The sequence below is a fragment of the Eleutherodactylus coqui genome, chromosome 10 (assembly GCF_035609145.1).
Source record: "Eleutherodactylus coqui strain aEleCoq1 chromosome 10, aEleCoq1.hap1, whole genome shotgun sequence".
NCBI classification, from domain to species: Eukaryota; Metazoa; Chordata; class Amphibia; order Anura; family Eleutherodactylidae; genus Eleutherodactylus; species Eleutherodactylus coqui.
The window spans coordinates 16,101,362-16,123,379 of NC_089846.1; the positions used below are offsets into that span (position 1 = coordinate 16,101,362).

General features: G+C 45.4%; 1 protein-coding gene across 1 annotated transcript; it reads right to left on the reverse strand.

Annotated features, from left to right (window-relative positions):
• Positions 1 to 15,989: 15,989 nt before the first annotated feature.
• Positions 15,990 to 21,805, reverse strand: MYMK (myomaker, myoblast fusion factor). The gene is made up of 5 exons (XM_066579742.1): positions 21,571 to 21,805; positions 19,426 to 19,540; positions 18,394 to 18,542; positions 18,186 to 18,302; positions 15,990 to 16,480 (listed from the first exon to the last, which is right to left on the reverse strand). The coding sequence occupies exons 1-5, from the start codon at positions 21,703 to 21,705 to the stop codon at positions 16,331 to 16,333; spliced, it is 666 nt and encodes a 221-aa protein (XP_066435839.1). The 5' UTR covers positions 21,706 to 21,805; the 3' UTR covers positions 15,990 to 16,330.
• Positions 21,806 to 22,018: the final 213 nt, after the last annotated feature.

Sequence of the window (22,018 nt, forward strand, 5' to 3'; positions counted from 1 at the left end):
ACATAGACAATGGTCAGACTTAAGACGTATAGTGGCTGAATCAGTATGACTGCAGGAGGCGGTTGATTATGGCTAGCAGGGATTGCAGTCAGTAGGTCAGGGAGCATGTTTTCAGGCGGAGTACAGAGGGGTTTGGTTTAGGAGATATGGTGCGTGTTTAGAGCATGCCTGAAGTTGTGTCAGTCAGGGATTGCCCGGATAGTTTGGGGTAGTGCGTTCTAGAGGAATACTGCTGCTCTGGAGAAGTCTTGGAGATTCGAGTTAAAGGGACACTTAAAGTGATATCGTTAGCGGAGGGCGCAGGCTGGGCGGTGGATTGAGATGAGGAAGGCAATGTAGGGCAGCCCCGTGCTGTGGAGAGCTTTGTGGATGAAGGTAGTGAGTTTAAATTGAATTCTGTATTTAACGGGCAGCCAGTACAGTGACCGGCACAGGGCTGAGGCATCCGAGTAGTGGCTGGACAGGAAGATGAGTCTGGCTGCCGCATTCAGGATGGATTGGAGAGGATGGAGTCTGGCGCGGGGGAGGCCGATCAGCAACGAGTTGCAATAATCGAGCCATGAGTGGATGAGGGAAACAGTGAGCGGATTCTTGCAATGTTCTTGGGGTGCAGGTGGAATGTTGGGAGATTGGATATAGGGGGTAAAGGAGAGATTGGGGTTGAATATAAAATCAAGACAGCGGGCGTGCTGGAAGTTATGGTGGTGAGATGGAGATGTCAGGATGAGGTCGGTTAGTAGAGGGCGGTAACACCAGTAGGTTCAGTTTTAGGTAGTGAGAGGACATAGTGTTAGACACAGCAGTCAGTAGTGTTCTAGAGGAATGGTGCAGAATTGTCACAGATCACTCATTGTTGGGTAAAAGGGGCGATTTATCAGAGTTGCAAAAAGGAATGATATTTGGCTTTTGGGCCAAAGGTGAAGGTATTCCTCAAACAGCGCAGTTTGTGAACTGTTGGCCAGCTACTGTGGTGAAAGTGTATTGTAAGCAGACAAATGGCACCATTGGGAATAACCAACATAGAAACTGCGGAGCACCACGAGTCATTAATGTGGGAGGTGAATGTTGGCTTCGAAGATGAGCGAGGGATGTCCGATATGCTACAGTGGAGCAGCTCACCATGAAAATGAACCAGGGGGCTAACAGATGGGTGTCTAAAACAACAGTGAACTCTACTGTGTTTCGGGTGTCTTTTCTTTATGGATCTTCCCCAACGGACCCTCCAGCAACTGTAGGATGCACTGCAGTCAGCATGGCTCCACATACCCGAGACCATCTACCAGCACCAGAGTCACTCCCAACCCATCTAGCTGCTATCCATGCATGGTGGTTACTCTGGATATTAGCTGGTGGTCATAATAATGTGACTAAACTCTGTATAATATAGGATGTATATACAAGTATATATATGCAAGCATGTCAAGTCTGACAGTTTTCCCTGGAGTCACCTGCGTTTTGTGTTTCCGCACCCATTCTTTTTCATTCACCCGGGTAATCAATCAGTTCCCTGCTCCGCTGCTGTGCAGGATTATCAATGGTCCTGTTGGTGCAATTGCTTCTGTCAGTGCTCCTCTCTGTGTGATATCTACAACAGTTCTCTTCTGACTGCTCTAGACAGAAGAGAATGATTACAGATATGCACAGAGATAGACAGAGGACAATTGAAGATAATACCGCACTGCAGTTGGAGCAAGGAACCGATTAATTACTAAAGAGGTTGTCCAACTTTAATTTTCTTTCTATTGGCTGCCCATGTGATAAAATACCAATAGAAGCCATACTCACCTGTCTTCAGGAAACAGCAAAATGGCTAATGCGGCACTCCCGATCTGTACTGTGGAAATCAGGTGACTGCTACAGCCAATCAGAGGCTGTAGTGTCACCAATCTCCTAGGCACCAGCAATTCAGAAAGGTGACACTGTGGGCTCTGATTGGCTGTAGTGGTCATCTGACTTCTGCTGTCAGTACAAATCGGGAGTGCGGCAGGAGGCATTTTGCTGTTTCCTGTAAGGAGAAGACAGGTGAGTATGACTTCTTTTGTTGTTATCGAATGTCGAGCCATTAAAAATGTTCTTTTTTTAAGCTGGACATCCTCAACAAAACAGAAGTGCAACCAGGGAGAGCTAGGAGGGAGTTGTGTAGGGCACATAGGGGGCAGTATTTTTTTGTGGGGCACACAAAGAGGTCAACTTGTGGGGACATAAAACCAAAACTGTTACTTTGTAGAGGGCAAAAAGGGGGCACCATAACTATAAGGCAGTAAGGAAGCATTACTATCATGTTGGGGGGGGGGGGTGCACAATAGAATATGCTTACTCTATAGGGTAGAAAGAAGGGCAACAGAACTCTGTGGCACCAAGAGGGCAATGTTATGATTTTGTGATGGGCGAAATGGGAAGTTTATTACTATGCATGGGTACCGTGACTTTTTGAGGCACAAAGAGAGCACCATTACTGTGTAGAGAGCACTGAGAGGCAGAGGTAGCAGCAGGATAGCGAGTATGTATGTGCAGAGAGATGAGTCATAGCTGGAAGAAACCTACATGGCAGTCTGGGTCCAAAGAGAAGAAAATGCAAAGTGGACAACTCCAATCAGAGAAGACGTCAGCTGTGATCACTGGAGGTAACTGCACTGTAATAACTATCACTGTGTAGAGCTGATATCTGTCTCTTATATGGTGACTGCATTATTTAAGTCACCATGTTCGAAAGCTGTCTTATGCTTTTTCTGATGCATATTATCAGGTTACGTAGGGTATAGGGGGTGTATACATTAAATTCACTGTTTGAGATACTACTTCTGCCTGTTTCCCCGAAAATAAGACAGTGTCTTATATTAATTTTTGTTCAAAAAGGTTTAACTTTTTTACATGTATAGCTGCCTGGACACTATTTAAATTGACTTTTTAAATTAACTGTTAGCAGGGCTTAATTTTGGAGTAGGGCTTATATTTCAAGCATCCTAAAAAAGCCTGAAAAATCATTTTGCATCCTCAAAAATTGTGAAAAATCATGCTATGTCTTATTTTCAGGGTATGTCTTATTTTCAGGGAAACGGGGTATATTCTAAATAGTACTACTCCTGCGGTAGTCTTGGCACGCCCCCTGAAAGGCCACTCCCATTTTTGCCATGAGTTGCCGTACAAGTATCGCCTTGTGAAGGGCTCTTCTAGGGTGACTTCTCCGCATGTTATAAGTGTATATATCCCGCGGTGTATATATGATCCGGTTATGCATGATGCATCACAGCGTACCACCGCTGTATATGTAGAAGCATGACTTCCGCATTCTTTAAATTGCGCAATTTTTTTTCATACTTCATGCGTAGCTGTCATCTGGAAGGATGGTTCATCTCACCATTAGCTCTCGCATATCACTCCATCCTTTCCATTTTCTTTCCTTGTTCCTTCCAGTCACAGATCTTTCTTGTGATAATCTGGGGCTTTACAGGCGCCTCCTGGCCTCGTCGCCGGCTTCCTCCTCTACCTGGCCCGTGTAATGATTTCAGCCCATCTGGTATTGACGGCAGTGAGTTATAGGCGGTGATTATGCAGCCTACGTGGCCTCAGACAGAACTGCCAGTAATTTCTCTTTTATTAGTATTCAATAGACCTATAAATTTGTTCAGTAACACCATGGAGAGACGTCAGGTGCATGTTCTGCCTCGCACAACCCGCCCGCCGCTTCCTGGAGGCCTCCGACAAGTCGATTTTAGTCATTTTGGAGCGTTTCACAGATTCTTTCACCTATTTCTTGCAAAACCTCAACTCAGATGCTGTTCTGGTGAATTCCTGCTCGCAGCGCCGGACGCTGCCAGATACGTGATGAGCAGTGATTAGCGATCGGATAAACACGAAGGTGAATGGTTGTTGGTAACTATTAGATGATCTTGCAGATTATCGCACATTTGCACAGTATGCTGTATGTTTGGTTCAGTCTGAAGCATATTGAGGTGCAATATTGGCTTATAGCTAAGGTCGCCACCTTTATCACAAAAAAATACTGCCAAGGTACAAAGGGGTGTGGTTTAGGGGTGTGGCTTATCACAGCATATGGTTTTTATTTGTGTCGCTGCAACTCGCAATTGTGTCCACCTCTGTGCCCCCAATAGTAATAGTGCCCCCAGTAATATCCACAATAGTAATAAAGCCCAGAATAATGGTCCCAATAATAGCAGTGTCACCAGTACTAGCCCCAATATTAATAGTGCTCCCAAGTAGTAACAGTGCTCCCAGTAGTAACAGTGCTCCCAGTAGTAAAGTAGTAATAGTGTCCCCAGTAGTAACAGTGTCTCAAGTAGTAACAGTGCTTCTAGTCATAATAGTTCTTCCAGTAGTAACAGTGTCCCCAATAGTAATAGTGCCCCAAGTAATGTTCTCAATAGTAATAACGCTAGTAACCCTCTCCCCTCTCACCTCCTCCGGTCCCTTTCCCCAGCTGTCATTACTCACCTCACCACAATCTGCAACCTCTCCCTAACCTCTGGCACTTTCTCCTCCTCATTTAAACACTCCATCATATCCTCTCTGCTTAAAAAACCAACCCTGGACCCAACTGATGCTGCCAACTACCAACCCGTTTCAAACCTCCCCTTCATCTCCAAATTACTATAACGCCTGGTCAACTCCCGCCTTACTCGCTTTCTCTCTGACAACTCACTCCTCGACCCCCTTCAGTCTGGTTTCCGCTCTCTACACTCGACCGAAACTGCCCTCACAAAAGTAACAAATGACCTGATGACTGCAAAGTCGAGAGGTGATTACTCCCTACTAATCCTCCTTGACCTGTCTGCTGCATTTGACACTGTTGACCATAATCTCCTTCTCACTATGCTCCACTCTATTGGTCTAAAGGATACTGCTCTCTCCTGGTTCTCTTCTTACCTCTCTGACCGCTCTTTCAGTGTTTCCTTTGCTGGTTCTATCTCAGCTCCACTTCCTCTTGCCGTTGGGGTACCCCAGGACTCGGTCCTTGGTCCCCTTCTCTTCTCTATCTATACTGCCCCAATTGGACAAACCATCCACAAATTTGGCCTCCAATACCATCTCTACGCTGATGACACCCAACTATACACCTCCTCTCGTGAGATCTCTGGACCATTTCTCCAAAATGTCACCGACTGTCTGTCCGCTGTCTCTAACACTATGTCCTCCCTTTTTCCCAAACTAAACCTCTCTAAAACTGACCTCCTTGTCTTTCCACCTTCTAACCGACCTCCCCTCAACATCTCCATTCCAGTGTCTGGCACCATCATAACCCCCAGACGGCATGCCCGCTGCCTTGGGGTCACACTGGACTCTGACCTCTCCTTTACCCCCCATATCCAATATCTGGCCCAAACGTGCCATATGCACCTCAGAAATATCGCTAAAATACATCCGTTCCTAACCACGGACACGCTAAAGACGCTCGTGGTCGCCCTCATCCACTACCGGCTTGATTACTGCAACTCACTACTCATCGGCCTCCCCCGCACTAGACTCGCTCCACTCCAATACATACTAGATGCAGCAGCTAGGCTCATTTTTCTATCCAGTCGTTATTCAGACGCCTCTGCATTATGCCAGTCGCTGCATTGGCTGCCCATCCACTGCAGAACTAAATTTAAACTCCTCTACCTCACTCACAAAGCTCTGCATGGCGCTGCGCCACCATACATCGCCTCCCTACTGTCAGTACACCACCCAGCCCGCTCACTCCGATCGGCTAACACACTCAGACTAAACACCCCTGTAATACGAACCTCGCATGCTCTCATCCTGGACTTCACCAGAGCAGCACCCATCCTCTGGAACGCTCTACCCCAAGGCATCCGGACAATTCCCGATGCACAAAATTTCAGACGTGCCTTAAAAACTCACCGCTTCAGGGAAGCATACCAAATCTCTTGACCTAGTTCCCCGCCCCTCCCTATGGTGCTCCACCCTGTTTGCCTTCTAATAATTGATCTCCATATGAAATCTCCTATTGCCTGTGTTCCCTATGCCTTGCTTCTCCCCCCCCCCCACCTCTTGCACCTCCTGTACCACCCTCAACCCATTCGTGTCAAACCAAATGTACCTCAATTTGTAATTGTATTGTTTTGCATTTTCCATGCCTGAAAGCGCTGCGGAATAATTTGCGCTATACAAATAAAAATTATTATATAAAGCCAAGAATAATGGCCCCAATAGTAACAGTGCCCCCAGTACTAGCCCCTATATTAATAGTGCCCTCAATAGTAATAGAGCCTCCAGTAGTAACAGTACTTCCAGTAGCAACAATGTCCCCAATAGTAATGGTGTCCCCAGTAGTAACAGTGTCCCAAGTATTACCAGTGCTTCCAGTAGTAACAGTGTCCCAAGTAGTAGCTGCAATAATAATAGGGGCCTCTCCTTGTGCTCTTGAATCATAATAGTGCTTCCAGTAGTAATAGTGTCCCAAATAGTAACAGTGTCCTCAGTAGTAACAGTGTCCCAAGTAGTAACAGTGCTTCCAGTAGTAATAGTGTCCCCAGTAGTAACAATGTCCTCAGTAGTAACAGTGTCCCAAGTAGTAACAGTGCTCCCAGTAGTAACAGTGCTCCCAGTAGTAACAGTGCTCCCAGTAGTAACAGTCTCCCTAGTAATAATAGTGTTCCTAGTCATAATAGTGCTTCCAGTAGTAACACTGTCCCCAGTAGTAACAGTGCTCCCAGTAATAACAGTGTCCCCAGTAGTAACAGTGCTCCCAGTACTAACAATGTCCCCAGTAGTAAAGTAGTAATAGTGTCCCCAGTAGTAACAGAGTTCCAAGTAGTAACAGTGCCTCTAGTCATAATAGTGCTTCCAGTAGTAACAGTGTCCCCAATAGTAATAAAGCCAAGAATAATGGCCCCAATAGTAACAATGCCCCCAGTACTAGCACCTATATTAATAGTGCCCTCAATAGTAATGGAGCCTGCAGTAGTAACAGTGCCCCCAGTAGTACCAGTACTTCCAGTAGCAACAATGTCCCCAATAGAAACGATGTCCTCAGTAGTAACAGTGTCCCAAGTATTACCAGTGCTTCCAGTAGTAACAGTGTCCCGAGTAATAGCTGCAATAATTATAGGGACCTCTGCTTGTGCCCTTGAATCATAATAATGCTGCCAGTAGTAATAGTGTCCCAAATAGTAACAGTGTCCCCAGTAGTAACAGTGTCCCAAGTAGTAACAGTGCTTTGCAGTAGTAATAGTGTCCCCAGTAGTAACAATATCCTCAGTAGTAACAGTGTTCCAAGTAGTACTAGTGCTCCAAGTAGTAACAGTGCTCCCAGTGGTAACAGTGTTCCCAGTAGTAACAGTACTCCTAGTATTAACAGTGTCCCCAATAGTAACGGTGACCCAAGTAGTAACAATGCTTCCAGTAGTAACAGTGCTCCCAGTCGTAATAGTGCTTCCAGTAGTAACAGTGTCCCCAGTAGTAACAGTACAGTGTCCCAAGTATTAACAATGCTTCCAGTAGCAACAGTGTCCCAAGTAGTAGCCTCAATAGTTACAGAGACCTCTCCTTGTGCCCTATCCACCCAACCCCACACCATCCAGCATGTCACCCACTGTGTCTAGTTCCCGTCTGTCAATCGCTGCTGTAATCAGGCTGTGTTCCCTAACGTCTCCTCCCAGCGTCTACACTGCGTACAGGACATAGCCCTAGTAGTAATAGAGCCCCCACTTAGTGCCCCCATTAGTAATAGAGCCCCCAATAGTGGCCCCAATAGTCATAGATCCCTCAGCAGTGGCCCCATTAGTAACAGCCCCCCCTCAGTAATAATATAGCCCCCTCTACATGCCCCCAGTAGTAAGATTATAAGTCCCCCTCGCTGATGGTAAGGACGATGTATGGGCCCTCCGGTATAACCGGAGACACAGGATGGGGTCTTGCAAGGAGGTCTACCATGGGGTACAGCATGGCTGGTGGAATGTAACATCCACCTTGGCATGGAGGACCTTACAGCCACAGGTAGTTGCTGGCTAAAATACTGGAATGCTATTAGTGGCTTGTAAACACATTACTCAGAATCCATTTGCTCTCAAACTAGTATCTTTAATGTCTGAAGTAAATGCAGAAACAGTCTTTAACAGCACCTCCTTGTAGTGTTGTTGATAATATACTATGTTGAGAAAGTATTGGCCCCTCACCAATGAGGTGTGAGGTGATGTGTGAACATTAGGTATAAAGGAGAAGATCACACAGGAGATCCCAGTACAGAAGCCATCAGATGCCCCCAGGTGTAGAGCTGACAACAGGGTCTGGTAGTAGGATGTCACCAGGTGTAGCGCTGACAACAGGGTCTGGTAGTAGGATGTCACCAGGTGTAGCGCTGACAACGGGGTCTGGTGGTGGGATGTCACCAGGTGTAGAGCTGACAACAGGGTGTACTGGTGGGATGTCACCAGGTGTAGAGCTGACAACAGGGTCTAGTGGAGGGATGTCACCAGGTGTAGAGCTGACAACGGGGTCTGGTAGTAGGATGTCACCAGGTGTAGTGCTGACAACGGGGCCTGGTGGTGGGATGTCACAAGGTGTAGAGCTGACAACAGGGTCTGTTGGGGGGATGTCACCAGGTGTAGAGCTGACAACGGGGTCTAGTGGAGGGATGTCACCAGGTGTAGAGCTGACAACAGGGTCTGGTAGTAGGATGTCACCAGATGTAGAGCTGACAACGGGGTCTGGTGGTGGGATGTCACAAGGTGTAGAGCTGACAACAGGGTCTACTGGTGGGATGTCAGCAGGTCAAGAGCTGACAATGGGGTCTGGTGGTGGGATGTCATCAGGTGTAGACCTGACAACAGGGTCTACTGGTGGGATGTCACCAGCTGTAGAGCTGACAACGGGATCTGGTGGTGGGTTGTCACCAGGTGTAGAGCTGACAACGGGATCTGGTGGTGGTATGTCACCAGGTGTACAGCTGACAACGGGGTCTGGTGCGAGGATGTGACCAGGTGTAGAGCTGAAAATGGGGTCTGGTGGTAGGATGTCAGCAGCTGTAGAGCTGGCAACAGGGTCTAGTGAGGGGATGTCACCAAGTGTAGAGCTAACAATGGGGGCTGATGGTGGGATGTCACCAGGTGTAGAGCTGACAACAGGGTCTGTTGGGGGGATGTCACCAGGTGTAGAGCTGACAGCGGGGTCTAGTGGAGGGATGTCACCAGGTGTAGAGCTGATAACGGGGTCTGGTGGTGGGATGTCACCAGGTGTAGAGCTGACAACGGGGTCTGGTGGGGGGATATCACCAGGTGTAGAGCTGACAACAGGGTCTGGTGGTGGGATGTCGCCAGATGTAGAGCTGAGAACGAGTCTGGTGGTGGGATGTCACCAACCAATTAGTACGGGACATCGCAGTACTTTTGGACCTTCCAGAGTCCACTGCTGGCCATATTATTGGGAAATGGAAACTATCCGGTGTGTGCGGTTCAGCCACATTCAAGAAGACCTCGTAGACTGCCAGAATATGGACAACAAAGCCTTTTATGAGCTGTGAAGGCATCACACACATCATCTGCCCAAACACTCAGGAGGTCTCACAGGCTATTGGAACGTGCCCCTATAACAATGCCAACCATAGTGCCCCATAACAGTGTAGGCCACTTTGATTCCCTTAGTGGGCCAACCACAATGACAGCCTCTCCCCACATTTAGACTCCACAGAGAACCCTCACAATGGCAGTCGACCAGCTGAGTACTCCACTCTCCTAAAAGTTGATTGGTAACTTGCAGTAACCATCACCATGAGCCCTATGTGGCATCTGAAGTTCTGCCCCCTGCCCATGTAACATCCCTGAGCTACCAGCTCTGCACAGAGTAGAGGGCCAGACTTGCACTGCCGCTCGGGCATAGGAATCCGCAGGGCTGGATGTGCCAACCCCGAACACTGCAAAGGGGAAAGCTTGTTATTTTTGGGCTGAAAGCTGCTCTTCAAACATGTCCCAGACGTCGCAGCCAATCGTAACAAGAGGAGTTTTCATCATTCTGCTTCATAAAATGTCTCCAGCGCTTAATGGATGGACAGCGGCCTACTGCACCTGTCACTTAAAGGGCTTCTCCAGAGAGCGGTTTATGTAATGTAGACTATGTGCCCGTTACAGGGAGTGGCGCTGTAGGGGTCTGGAGAAGTATATCCATAGGGAGGGACTGCATACGAAGATTACTATCCCTCTCACCAATGACTTTTAAAGGTTAATCCCGCTGTCTCATGGATACAACACCTATAAGGGCATATGGGCATCATAGATGGGGGCCCCGCTCAGGGTCCCCATCTATGAGCCAGAATGAAGAGACACTCTGTATGAACGGTCACTTGTGGACACTGCAGGAGAAATGCCTGGCTGGCTACAATCAGTTGTTTGCCAGGGGTGCTGGGAGCAGGAGGTGACCACCCGACAGCTACAGGGTCAGCTGTGATTGTAGTTAACACAAATACCCAAATGTTAGGTTAGATCGTGCCCTCAAGCCCCCCCATCATAAGAAAATAATTATATATATTGTACTGATAGGCAGCCTGCCTGTATTCTGCTTGTGCAAGATAGCAGCATACCAAAACCAGAACAGCTCAGTGAATAAATACTGTACCAGAACCAAGCGCATAACATAAATACTGCACTGAACCCAAGATCAGGACTTAAATACAGCACCAGAACCAAGCTCAGTACATAGATGCAAGATCCAAAGATACAATACGAGAACCAAGCTCATAACATAAATACAGCACCAGAACCATGCTCATAACATACAGTCATAAAAAGAAACAAACTCAGTGCACAGATACAAAACCAAAAGCTAGCTCAGTACATGAATACAACACCAAAACCAAGCCCAGTATATATATATACAGCACCAGAGCCAAGTTTACAATACATATGCAATACCAGGACCAAGCTGACTACATAAATACAGCACAAGTACCAAGCTCCTACTATATGTGCCACACCAGAACCAAGTTCAGTACATAGATACAACACCAAACGCAAGCTCAGCACATAGACGCAGCACCAGAACCAAGCTCATATCATAAATTCAGCACCAAGCCAAGTACATAGATACAGCACCAGAACAAAACTCAGTACATAAATACAGAACCAAACTCAGTACATAAATGCAGCACCAGAGCCATGCTCAATGTATAAATACAGTACCAGAACCAAGCTCATACCATAAATACAGCACTAGAACCAAGCCCAGTAAATATATACAGTATCAGAACCAAGCTCAGTACATAAATACAGCACCAGAACTAAGCTCAGTACATAAATACAGCATTGGAACCAGGCCCAGTATTTACAGCACCGAAAGCAAGCTCAGTACATAAATGCAGCACCAGAACCAAGTTCAGTACATAAATACAGCACCAGAACCAAGTTCAGTACATAAACACAGCACCAGAGCCAAGCTCAGTACATAAATACTACATCAGAGCCTCAGAGCCAAGCTCAGTGTATAAATACAGAACCCGGAACCAAACTCATACCATAAATAGCACCAGAACCAAGCCCCGGTAAATATATACAGCACCAGAACCAAGCTCCTAACATAAACACAGCACCAGAACTAAGTTAGGTATAAAAATACAATATAAAAACCAAACTCAGTACTTAAATACAGCATGATCCTACCTCAGTACATAAATACAATACCAGAACCAAGCTCATGGCATAAGCACAGACTCAAAATCAAGTTCATAACATAAATACAGCAGCAGAGCTAAGCAATTGTGTTGCAAGTGCTCTGACGGAGTAATAGCGGCACTTTGGAATGTCAGAAGGGAGGAGACAGAGCCAGGAGGAGGATGATTCATGTAGCTCCAAAAGAGACTGCTGCACGGTGGGAGAAGATCATCTGGCCAGGTGGACCTAAGTGGGATTGATCGCCCCAAGTCTACATCTGCCTGGTGTCCCCCCTACAAGCTGGTAGTCAGAACCCTATGCCACTACTTAGGTCGCAAGTAGCTAAAGCCGGCCATGGTCACATCCACAGAAGTCTAGGAAGCTGTTTGTTGAGGCCCTCACACTCTAGAGTTGCCTGTGACAAGTATGGTGATCACCGGCGAATTTCTTTCCCCAACTATCAAAATGCAGATAGAAAATAAAATATTTTGCATATGATTCTTAACGCTTTGGAATCCAATTTTGGATTCAGGGTTTCCTAGGGGGCTTTCTCTTTCTGCCAATATACAATGGCGCCATCTGCTGGCTAGAACCAGTACTGCGGTATAGGACATGCTGAAGAGGCCCGACAACAGAACGGCCAGCAATATACAGTAAGAATACCCTGCCGGACGTCTTCCGACATTGGAGGTGTACAGCCTTCAATCAGAATGTCTTTAGACGTCAGACAGTGGATTGGAAAGGGTTAATAATTATCATCGGAGGAGACCTGCTTAAAGGTCCCCAACTGAGGGAGAGATTCTGCAGCTGCATCCCCCTCCTCCCCATTCCTGTATATCCAGTAATTCATGTTTTACACAAGATAGGAGGAGGTTTGTGAACATTTAGTGGACCCGGGAAGGGGAAACAGAAGGTGAGGAAGATGATAATATACATTACATTTTATATACTACTACCGAGGCGCTTTCCAAAACTGCGAGCGAACATTGAGCTTGTGTTACCCTGGCGCTTAGAAAGAAGCCATTAATTACACTTCTCAGTCCAGCACATTACATTGCACAAACAATGGATGACCCTGCGGCTTGGCTGCGGCCCACGAGAACAGGTTTCACTCTCAAATTGCGAGCCATTTGGCAACCCGAGTCGACAAATAGATAAAATGAGGGCGGGATGATTGGCAGACGACGGTACACACAGGCAGATAATTGTCATCTGTGGACCGGCTAGCCAGAGAATGATCCAAGCTAATATTTGGCGCGGTTCTTCTACTCAGAGACTCAGTCTTGTTAGGAAGATGTCACAGTCCTGCCAGTATCCTCTAACTACATGAACGCTATCCTTCTATATAGTCTTCCCTTCCGTATATATGAAAAACGGGTAAGATAAAGGCAAATTACCATAAACTGTAATATTATATTTTATGACCGCTGTTTGCTGCAGGTAATGGAAGCGTTGTCTTGATCATGTCCATCAGAAACAGGAGTAGGGCCTATTACAAGAGCAAGCCACGCTGGCCATTAATGTTACCATCTGTCCCTTCACCTCAGCTGCAATACCAGATGCAGCCTACGGACAAGGGTGGCACTGTTTCTGGAAAGAAAGTAGACCTGTTTTCCTAATCCCATACAATCCTATTCCAACCACCTCTTCACTATGTAAGAATCCACTGGCAACTAGATGTTTCCTTGTGGGAAGCTTTGTGGCGTTGCAGACCAATCTAAATATGCTATCACCTTGCACCTCCATTAAAATAAATGGGCAACTTCTGTAGCTTTGAGTCCTCCACGGTGGGTGCTGCTCTTTTCAGTTGCTCTCCGCTATAGAGGAGGGTCTCAAGCAAAGAATCCCCCTCTATGATGTTCCCGTGACCTAATGTGGTATATGTGGACAGGGGTTTTCTTAATGGGACAAACCCCTTAAAGGGGTATTCCAATCTCAGCAAGTTAACTTACCAATCGGTGGGCAGCTGACTGCATGGATCCCCACTGATCCAGAGAAGTCGACTCCGACACAACCCTAAATTACGACACTAGTGGCTGCGCATGTGCGCCACTGTGCCATTCACTTCAATGGTAACTGCTGAGATGGTTGAGTTCAAGCGCTCGGCAATTTCCAATGGTACCATTCACTCTAATGGGACTGCTGGATACTGTTGAGCACTTTAACTGGACCATCTCTGGTGGTTCCATTGAAGTCAATAGCGTGGTGGTGCATGTCCACCATTATCAAAATTTTGGAACATGCCAAGATTGATTTCTCTGGATCTGTGGGGGTCCCAGCAGTCAGACCTTTATCAATCGACAAGTTGTCCCCAATAGCCTATCTCCTATTTAAGTCAAGGAGCAAAATAATAGGGGTTGCAGAAGATAAAAGCCACACCTGGGTCTCATTGAAGTATTTGCTTCCCGATTCAGCTTACATTGCTGTTCCCTAGTCAATTATGCTTAATTATGAAATTTAAGTTCACCTTCTTGTCCATAGGGGGCAGTCCTAAAGTAGTTAGTGTTGGAGGAGCAAGGATGTTCTATTTGTTTTATCCCCAATGACTGAACATGTTAGCGATGTGACAACTACATTTTTTAGCTTTCTTTTTGGGGAAAATCATGCAAAATACTTTGCTCACTAGAGGGCGATAATGAGTACAAAAGGAAGTGCCTCACTTTACGCTGTGCTGAAATCCTGCTCCTTAATTCTGAAGATTGGTCCAGAGGGTTGAACCCCCACCAATTGTAAAGTGGCAGCATATCCCCCATTAGACCACAAGTCTGTAGTAGTAGTTGAAGAGCTTGTTGAGATCTCAGCACTTGGATATTTGACACATCGCCCGTTACCTTAAGAATCGAATCTGAAAGGGTTAGCAAAATGTGAGCAGATTTCTTCAGTGCAATGTCCTGTCATATTTATAAGAACCAGAGCGGAGATGAGTAATGAGTCAGTGTTGATGTTTACTCAGAAATCCACGAGACGTGACAAGGAGTGGTCTGAGAGCACACAAGACAATGAAGAAGATGGAATCTGTAAGATATCAGAAACGTAATGTTGGCTTGATGAGCCTCATAGTCAGATCTGGTTCTATTACTACTAACTTCCAAATTTCTGACAACTACTATCCTCTGTTTCTGAAGGTGACAACTGATAGTCCTGCCTTCAATCTGAGTATACATACACTCTTTGTCAAAAACAATCCGGCCCCTAGAAGAAGTTGTTGTTTTGCTGCAAACCTCGTCCTGCAGTTCCATCTCAGGCAGATCTGTAAATTATGAGAGTTGTGGTGATTAGATGAACGGTCTTGTCACCTGAGGCCCTAAAAGTGGTTCCCCCCTTGGCCTATAAGAGGCTCTCAGAGGCTCCTTGTGTGTAGTGACCTCTTCTTCCGCGTGTGCAGAGCTTGTTGACCACTAAACGCCTCTACGACGCAGAGAAGAGATTTTACCCTGTTACCAGAGTCTGAGAGGGGCGCATTATTGGGATGTGAGAAGGTAGATGGTCGTATCGATGAATTGTCCCCCACCGGCCATTCTGACTAGACTGTTAGGAGGTGTTGGGACCAGTGGATATGTGAGGACACACAAGGCGATCGGGCTCAGGACCCCCCTGACAGACCACCAGTAGAGAGGAGCATCTGACCAGACTGGTAGGAGGTGTTGGGACCAGTGATGTGGAAGGGCACACAAGGTGACCAGGCTCAGGACCCCCCCGACAGACTACCAGTAGAGCAGACTGTCTGACCAGACTGTTAGGTGGTGTTGGGGCCAGTAGATGTGTGAAGGCACACAAGGTGACAGGGCTCAGGACGCCCCCTACATACCACCAGTAGAGAGGCGCATCTGACCAGACTGTTAGGGGGTGTTGGAACCAGTGGATGGGGGCACACAAGGTGACCAGGCTCAGGACACCACCAGTAGAGAGGAGCATCTGACCAGACTGTTAGGAGGATTTGGGACCAGTGGATGTGGGAGGGCACACAATGTGACTGAGCTCAGGACACCCTCAACAGACCACTAGCAGAGAGGAGCGTCTAATTGTCCAACAAGAGATAGGTGGCGCCATCGTTACACACCTGTGTCTGTCGGAATAATTTGCAGGCACTTGGCTGAAGGACATTTGGTCTCACAGCGCCCATCACATGTTTTACCTTTGACACCCAACATCGTCTCTATTTGCACTGGTGACCGATGAATCCAAGTTGGATTGATTTCCACCATCAGTAATGCCAGAGTACCACCAGTGGCTTCCTCCGTTTGTATGTCTAGAACTATGGAACCACTGAGGTGGACAATCATCCCACAACTAAATGTAGCTTAGCAGAACTTCCATAACCAACAGAGGTCCAACGTTGAAGATGTTCATTAAGCTCACCAAAACTCTATGAGATAACGGCGAATAGAATAAGATACAATTTTTATTTGCCCTTAAAAAACTTGCATAAATTATCACACCTCTTTGTTTCCTAGACATCATAACATTATATATATATAAAATTAAAATGTACAAACTGCATTAAATAGGTACAACAAATCTTACAAAAAACTGATAACATTACTAAAGCATTGCCCTTTTTGTCCAAAATTTCAGGTCAAAATTTCATACAATGACCTTGAGTTTCCCATCGTCTTTTCAGAACTCATATGGAAGATAGTCTGCTCCCCTTAGGTATCAGCTTGGTAGGTGACCCCTTTGTGGTATGGCTTCACTGGCGGTGGATAGCCGAGGTCTCACGTTCAAAGGCTCTAACATGTACAGCAGCAAAAAGTGGACCAGTTCATTTTGGCTGGATCTCCCCCATTTCCTGCTTTTTTGTTGACCTTAGGAAGGAGGAGGACAAAAGACATGGCCAATGAGCAGTGGTAGAAGCTGTGCACGTAGGTGTAGTCCCATTCCTGGGGAGATGAGAAAATGTATGGATAAGACAACATCGTAGAAAACATTTTACTATTGATGCGTGTTTTAGAAATAGAAACATTTTTGGGTTTGTGTTTCTGTAGGTCAAGCTGATGAAGTTCCAAAACAGTAGTAAGCTGGTGTCATGTGTTCTAAAACAATGGGCCCTGTGTACAATGGTGCACTGATACTTGGTGATCCAGAACAATGGCATACTACCACTTGTCATTCCAGAACATTGGCACAGTTGAACTCGAAGTTCTGGGCTTATGATACCGGACGCTGTCCTATTTTATGAATTAGTATATTGGCATTTTTCTGGATTGCAGACTCAACACCAATACTTATGGTTACAAAGCAATAGTCTATTGGTACTTGGGGATCCAGAGTAATGATACAATGCCACTGTTACATAAGGATCCAGAACACTGACACAATATCACTTCTCCCTCCAGAACAATGGCACAGTGGTATTTGAATCAAAACAATAACACACTACCACTTGTGGCTCTAGAACGATGGAATAATGGTACTTGAGGATCTAGTACCATGACACAATACCACTCGAATATCGGCAAGGTGATATATAAAGATCCAGAATTATGGCACAATACCAAATGTGGTTCTAGAACAATTACATACAGCTTGCTACATCAGGATTCAGAACAATGGCACAATACCACTTCGGGTTCTAGAAAATGGCATAGTAGAACTTAGGGATCCAGAACAATTATTTATTTTACACATTTACACAGTGCATACTTATCCCACAGTGATACATACAAATCCAAAACAATGGCACAATACAACTAGAACATTGGTAAGGTGGTACTTGGGAATCCAGAACACCACAATACCACTCATGGCTCTTGAGGATCCAGAACGTTGTCACAATACCACGCTGTGTTCTCAATAAACAGCGCAATAATACTCATAATCCCAGTTTGATGGTATACTGCTACTTTGGGGTATCACTAAAAGGGCATACTAGCATTTACTGGGTACCAGAGTAATTGTACACTGATACTAGTAGCTGCAGAAGAAGTCAACATCAACACTTGTTCTTTGAGAACATAAACACTGTGGTACTTTAGATCCCATGACCAGTCATAGGTTCTACAAACATAGCATAGTGAAACATTTTAGAAAAACCCATGATTCTAGAGCACTGGCATACTGATCATTTGGGCTCCAGAGCAAATCCACTGGCATTAAGTGGACAATAAGACAAAGATCTAAATAATACATTGACCTATGGGTTCCAGAGCTGCGGCACCATGGAAATGGGAAATCACAAACAATGGCACATTTAAGATCCATCTATTAAAGGTAGACGATTATGTGAAGGACTACTAGCTCAAATCTAGAACATCCTGCAGATTGAGAGCTGACTTAAGAAATGCCAATGTATAAAACGTCAGAGCAGCCAATCAATGAACTTGAACTAACCTTGCATAGTAAAGTTCCATAAGCATATAGTATATATTGTAAAAACTGTTTCTCTGGATGCCACATTAGTAAGGGTCTTCACTATGTAGCCATCAATCATGCAATGCATCTAGATGAGTATTACTCAAGGTTCTAGGTTCCCCTTACTCATACACAACGCTGCCTATACCAGAGACATGGTGTGCACCACCTGGGCTACACATACCACAGGTCGAGAACCTAGGATCTAGATAACCCATACGACGGGGAACATACCTCGAAGAAGAAGCGCAGCATTAAAGCCAATGCACCGAAGCAGAACCCTGGTCCTATCTGCTGGGTGTAGACACTTTTATCAGGGTAGAGTCCTTTTTTCTCCTTCATTTTCGTCAACTGGAAGACAATGAAAAACGAGAATAGACTCAAATACATGTACGAACTATAAAGCACTCAACAAGTATGACTACCGTCATCATGGACTTACCCATTTAACCGAAATCATCAACACTGCGGTTCCTATAGGCCCAGAGTAGACGCCATATCCCAAGCGATCCTGATATATCCTGACTGCAATGGTGAGGACTCCAAACATCACAACGGTAGACCTCTTGGGTTCATCAAAGTCACCAAGTGCTGGAGAAATAGTAGACAATGTCATCTGAGGCTTTCAGGGAAGACATAGAAGATTTTCTTCTAAAAAACGGGGGTGAATGAAGGGGCTCCAAAGCCCCTCTGCCACATAAGACTCCAGTATTATAAATGACACATGGTAGGTGGGCCCTATTTCACATTTTGCTTTATGTTAAGGGGGTCTGGTCTGGGATAGGCATTGGTTGAGGGTGTCTGGTATGGGATATGTATTATGTTAGGGGGTTTGGTCTACAGTCTGTAATTATTCAGGGAGTTTGGTCTACTGTCTGTTTTCTTAAGGCGTCTGTTCTGGGGTCTTTATTTATTTAGGGGGTCTGGTCTGGGTGTCTGTATTTAGTGAATCTGGGATTTTTATTTAAGGGGTCTGGTATGGGATATGTATTAGATTATGGGGTCTGTATCTATTGAGATGAGAGTGTTTGCATTTATTTAATGGGTCTTGTCTGGGGTCAGAGCTATATTAAAGGGGGTGTCTCACTACCAGTGACAACCCCTTTCAGTAAGACAACCCCTTTCAAAGTGTGGCAATGTCGTTTACCGAGGAAGACCATAGCTAGATAGGCATTTCCCTTGCAGCAAATGTAGAATTGTACAATGGCCATATAGATGAATGGCCATCCATATAATACACAGAGGCTTGTGTCCACCAGACCAGGGGCCGGTCAGTTATAGACCCCCCCCTATAATGTCCATGGGCGTATTCTATGCAAATGGGTGGGGCATACTGTAAAAAAAATTTGCAAGGTGCAACCCACTTTGCGTCAAACACCAGTTGCAGGATTCCCCTGATGTCCTTAAGAGAAGGTAAGAATGGCGTGGGCACAGCATAGAATAGAGTACCTCAAAGTATAATGGGCGAGCTTACCTATTAGTGACACCCACATAGACAATGCGGTCCCGTAGATGCTGAAGTATTCCAGGAGGTCATATCCCATGATACAGATGAAGGACAGCCCGGGACCTTCACAGGCATGAAACATCTACAAAAGACAAGAGACATGGGTTATTGGGGAAGGGGGGGCAGGTTCCAAAAATGGGTCTGGCAGTGAAAGGGTGCAATGGCAGCAGCTGGTGTTTGCTTAAGAAGTGCCCACAGCTGACGGGCACAGCACATGTTTAAAGGGCTGACAGAGGATTCACTATCGGACGCTCTGACAACTGTTCTGCATCAGTCAGCGCTGCGCTGCACCCTATTCAGCTCTGTGATATAATCCGCCACGGATGTAGCAGAGCTGAACTTACTCCTTCGTATTCTCTATGCGATACTGCACTGAATTAGGTGATATTCATATATTAGCGCTTGTGGTCCCAAACATTAAAAAATGGCAAATCCTTTCAGTTTTGCGGTTATTAATGTAGCAGTCAGACGGCGATAAAAACACTACACGTCTCCATAACAAAACCCTTTAATTCTGGGGAGTGATGAAGATGAACCCATTCACTATACTACAAGATGAAATAGCAGAGTGGGAGAAATCTACTAAGTCCGGCATTTCCAGCGCTGGTCTAATACCGTGTTTCCCCGAAAATAAGACAGTGTCTTATATTAATTTTTGTTCAAAAAGGTTTAACTTTTTTACATGTATAGCTGCCTGGACACTATGTAAATTGACTTTTTTAATTAACTGTTAGCAGGGCTTAATTTTGGAGTAGGGCTCATATTTCAAGCATCCTCAAAAAGACTAAAAAATCATTTTGCATCCTCAGAAATTCTGGAAAATCATGCTATGTCTTATTTTTAGGGTATGTCTTATTTTCAGGGAAACAGGGTAGTGTACTCTCCCACACTGCCCGATGCATGTATTAGGCGCATCTCCACACGCCACACAGAAATGTACGCCAGGTCCGACCTGCTGTACAGCTCAGGCATACTCTAGGTCAGTCACTAGCGTAAATTGTAAGTAAATATGTCGGCCTGGTGTGGCCATGCCCCCTCCCAACAAGCCCTGCCCACTTTAAAAAAAAGTGACAAGGCTAAAAGTTGCAAATATTTGCGCAAAACCCCACTTGCACAAGAATATACAACTTTTTTAATGCCAGAAACTGGCATGAAAGGCTTTATGACAAATGACAAACTCAGCTCTGCTACATCTGCCGTTTACTAAAATACAGATTTGGGAAGTATCATCTGCACAACAATGTATAGTGCCAGCAGAAGGCTTACGCCCCGCAGGTGAAGTGATGTTATGAGCTTGGTTCTGGCATTGTGTCTACATTTTGATCTTGTTTCAGGTGCTGTATTTATGTTTTGAGCTTGGTTCTGGTATTGTATTTATGTATCAAGTTTGTTTCATGTTGTATTTATATTATGAGCTTGGTTGTGGGACTGTATTAATATACTGAAATTGATTCTAATTTTGTATCTATGTACTGAAGTTGATTTGTGCTGTATTTACATACTGCGCTTGGTTCTGGTTTTGCATACATGTTCTTAGCTTAGATCTGGTACTGTATTCATGCTATGATGGTGGTTCTGGTATTATTGTATCTATGAACTGAGGTTGGTTTGTACTGTAATTATGCAGTGAAGTTGGTTCTGGTGCTGTATTTATGTTATGAGCTTGGTCCTGGTACAGTATTTATTCACTAAGCTGTTTTAATGTGGGTTATGTCACTATCTTACTGCTTTCATTATAAGCCAGGCTGCCTATTAGTGCAAAATATATACCATTTTTTCTTATGATAGGGAGTGCCAAAAATATTCTGCACAGTGCACCATCTGTATAATGTCATGGTTGTCTGGGTATAACTGATAACAGGCTCGCTGAGCGTGACCAACTTCGTCACGGCACAAGTTTGCAACCCTCTTCAGGAAGCCTCTCTCTATGGAAAAGGCCAGTAGAAATGTTGCCCTCTGTAGGGCTCCCTGGACTGCATAGTAGATGGCATTCTATAATCTCTGGCACAAAGTCCTTAAAGGGGATGTCTAAAGTAGACATCCCCTTTAAGGACTTCTTTGATTGGATGATTTTTCTGATGTAAGACAAGGTAAAAAAAAAAAGTTACTTACCGCAATGAAAAACATAGTGAAGAAGTAAATCATGGCTTCCATGTGGAACTTCCTTTTGGCAGCAATACTGATGGTTGGCACAAATGCAAGGCTGCTAACGGTGGGCAGTAAGAGCTTGGCCACTATGGTCCCCATTTCAGGATGGCTCTGTGCTGGTGCTAGTGGTCTGCTTTCCCCGGGGCTGTGAGGCACGACTGAGGCACAGCTGATTTAGAGGAGCTTTAAAAAGTTAAATGCCCTGCACATGCGGCAGGAACAGGTGCCCCGCCGCGTGCTGGCTGCCATGACAGCTGATTTGTGCTATTTAAAAGCCCCTCACACATGTGCGTGGGGGCGTCACTACTACAATGACAGACCCTTAGATGATGGGTTACAATACATGGTAACATTACGGATAAGCAGTTGGGGTTTTCAGCCTTTTGCATAGTTCATAAGACGTTCTTGGTTT

Bases quoted from the DNA above. Each gene is read 5' to 3' on its own strand.
- MYMK (XM_066579742.1), bottom strand. From the start codon at position 21,705: ATGGGGACCATAGTGGCCAAGCTCTTACTGCCCACCGTTAGCAGCCTT. The intron at 18,543-19,425 runs GTAAGCTCGCCC...CTATTTCTCCAG, and splicing joins TATGTGGGTGTCACTAATAG to CACTTGGTGACTTTGATGAA. The intron at 18,303-18,393 runs GTAAGTCCATGA...ATTGTCTTCCAG, and splicing joins TGATGATTTCGGTTAAATGG to TTGACGAAAATGAAGGAGAA.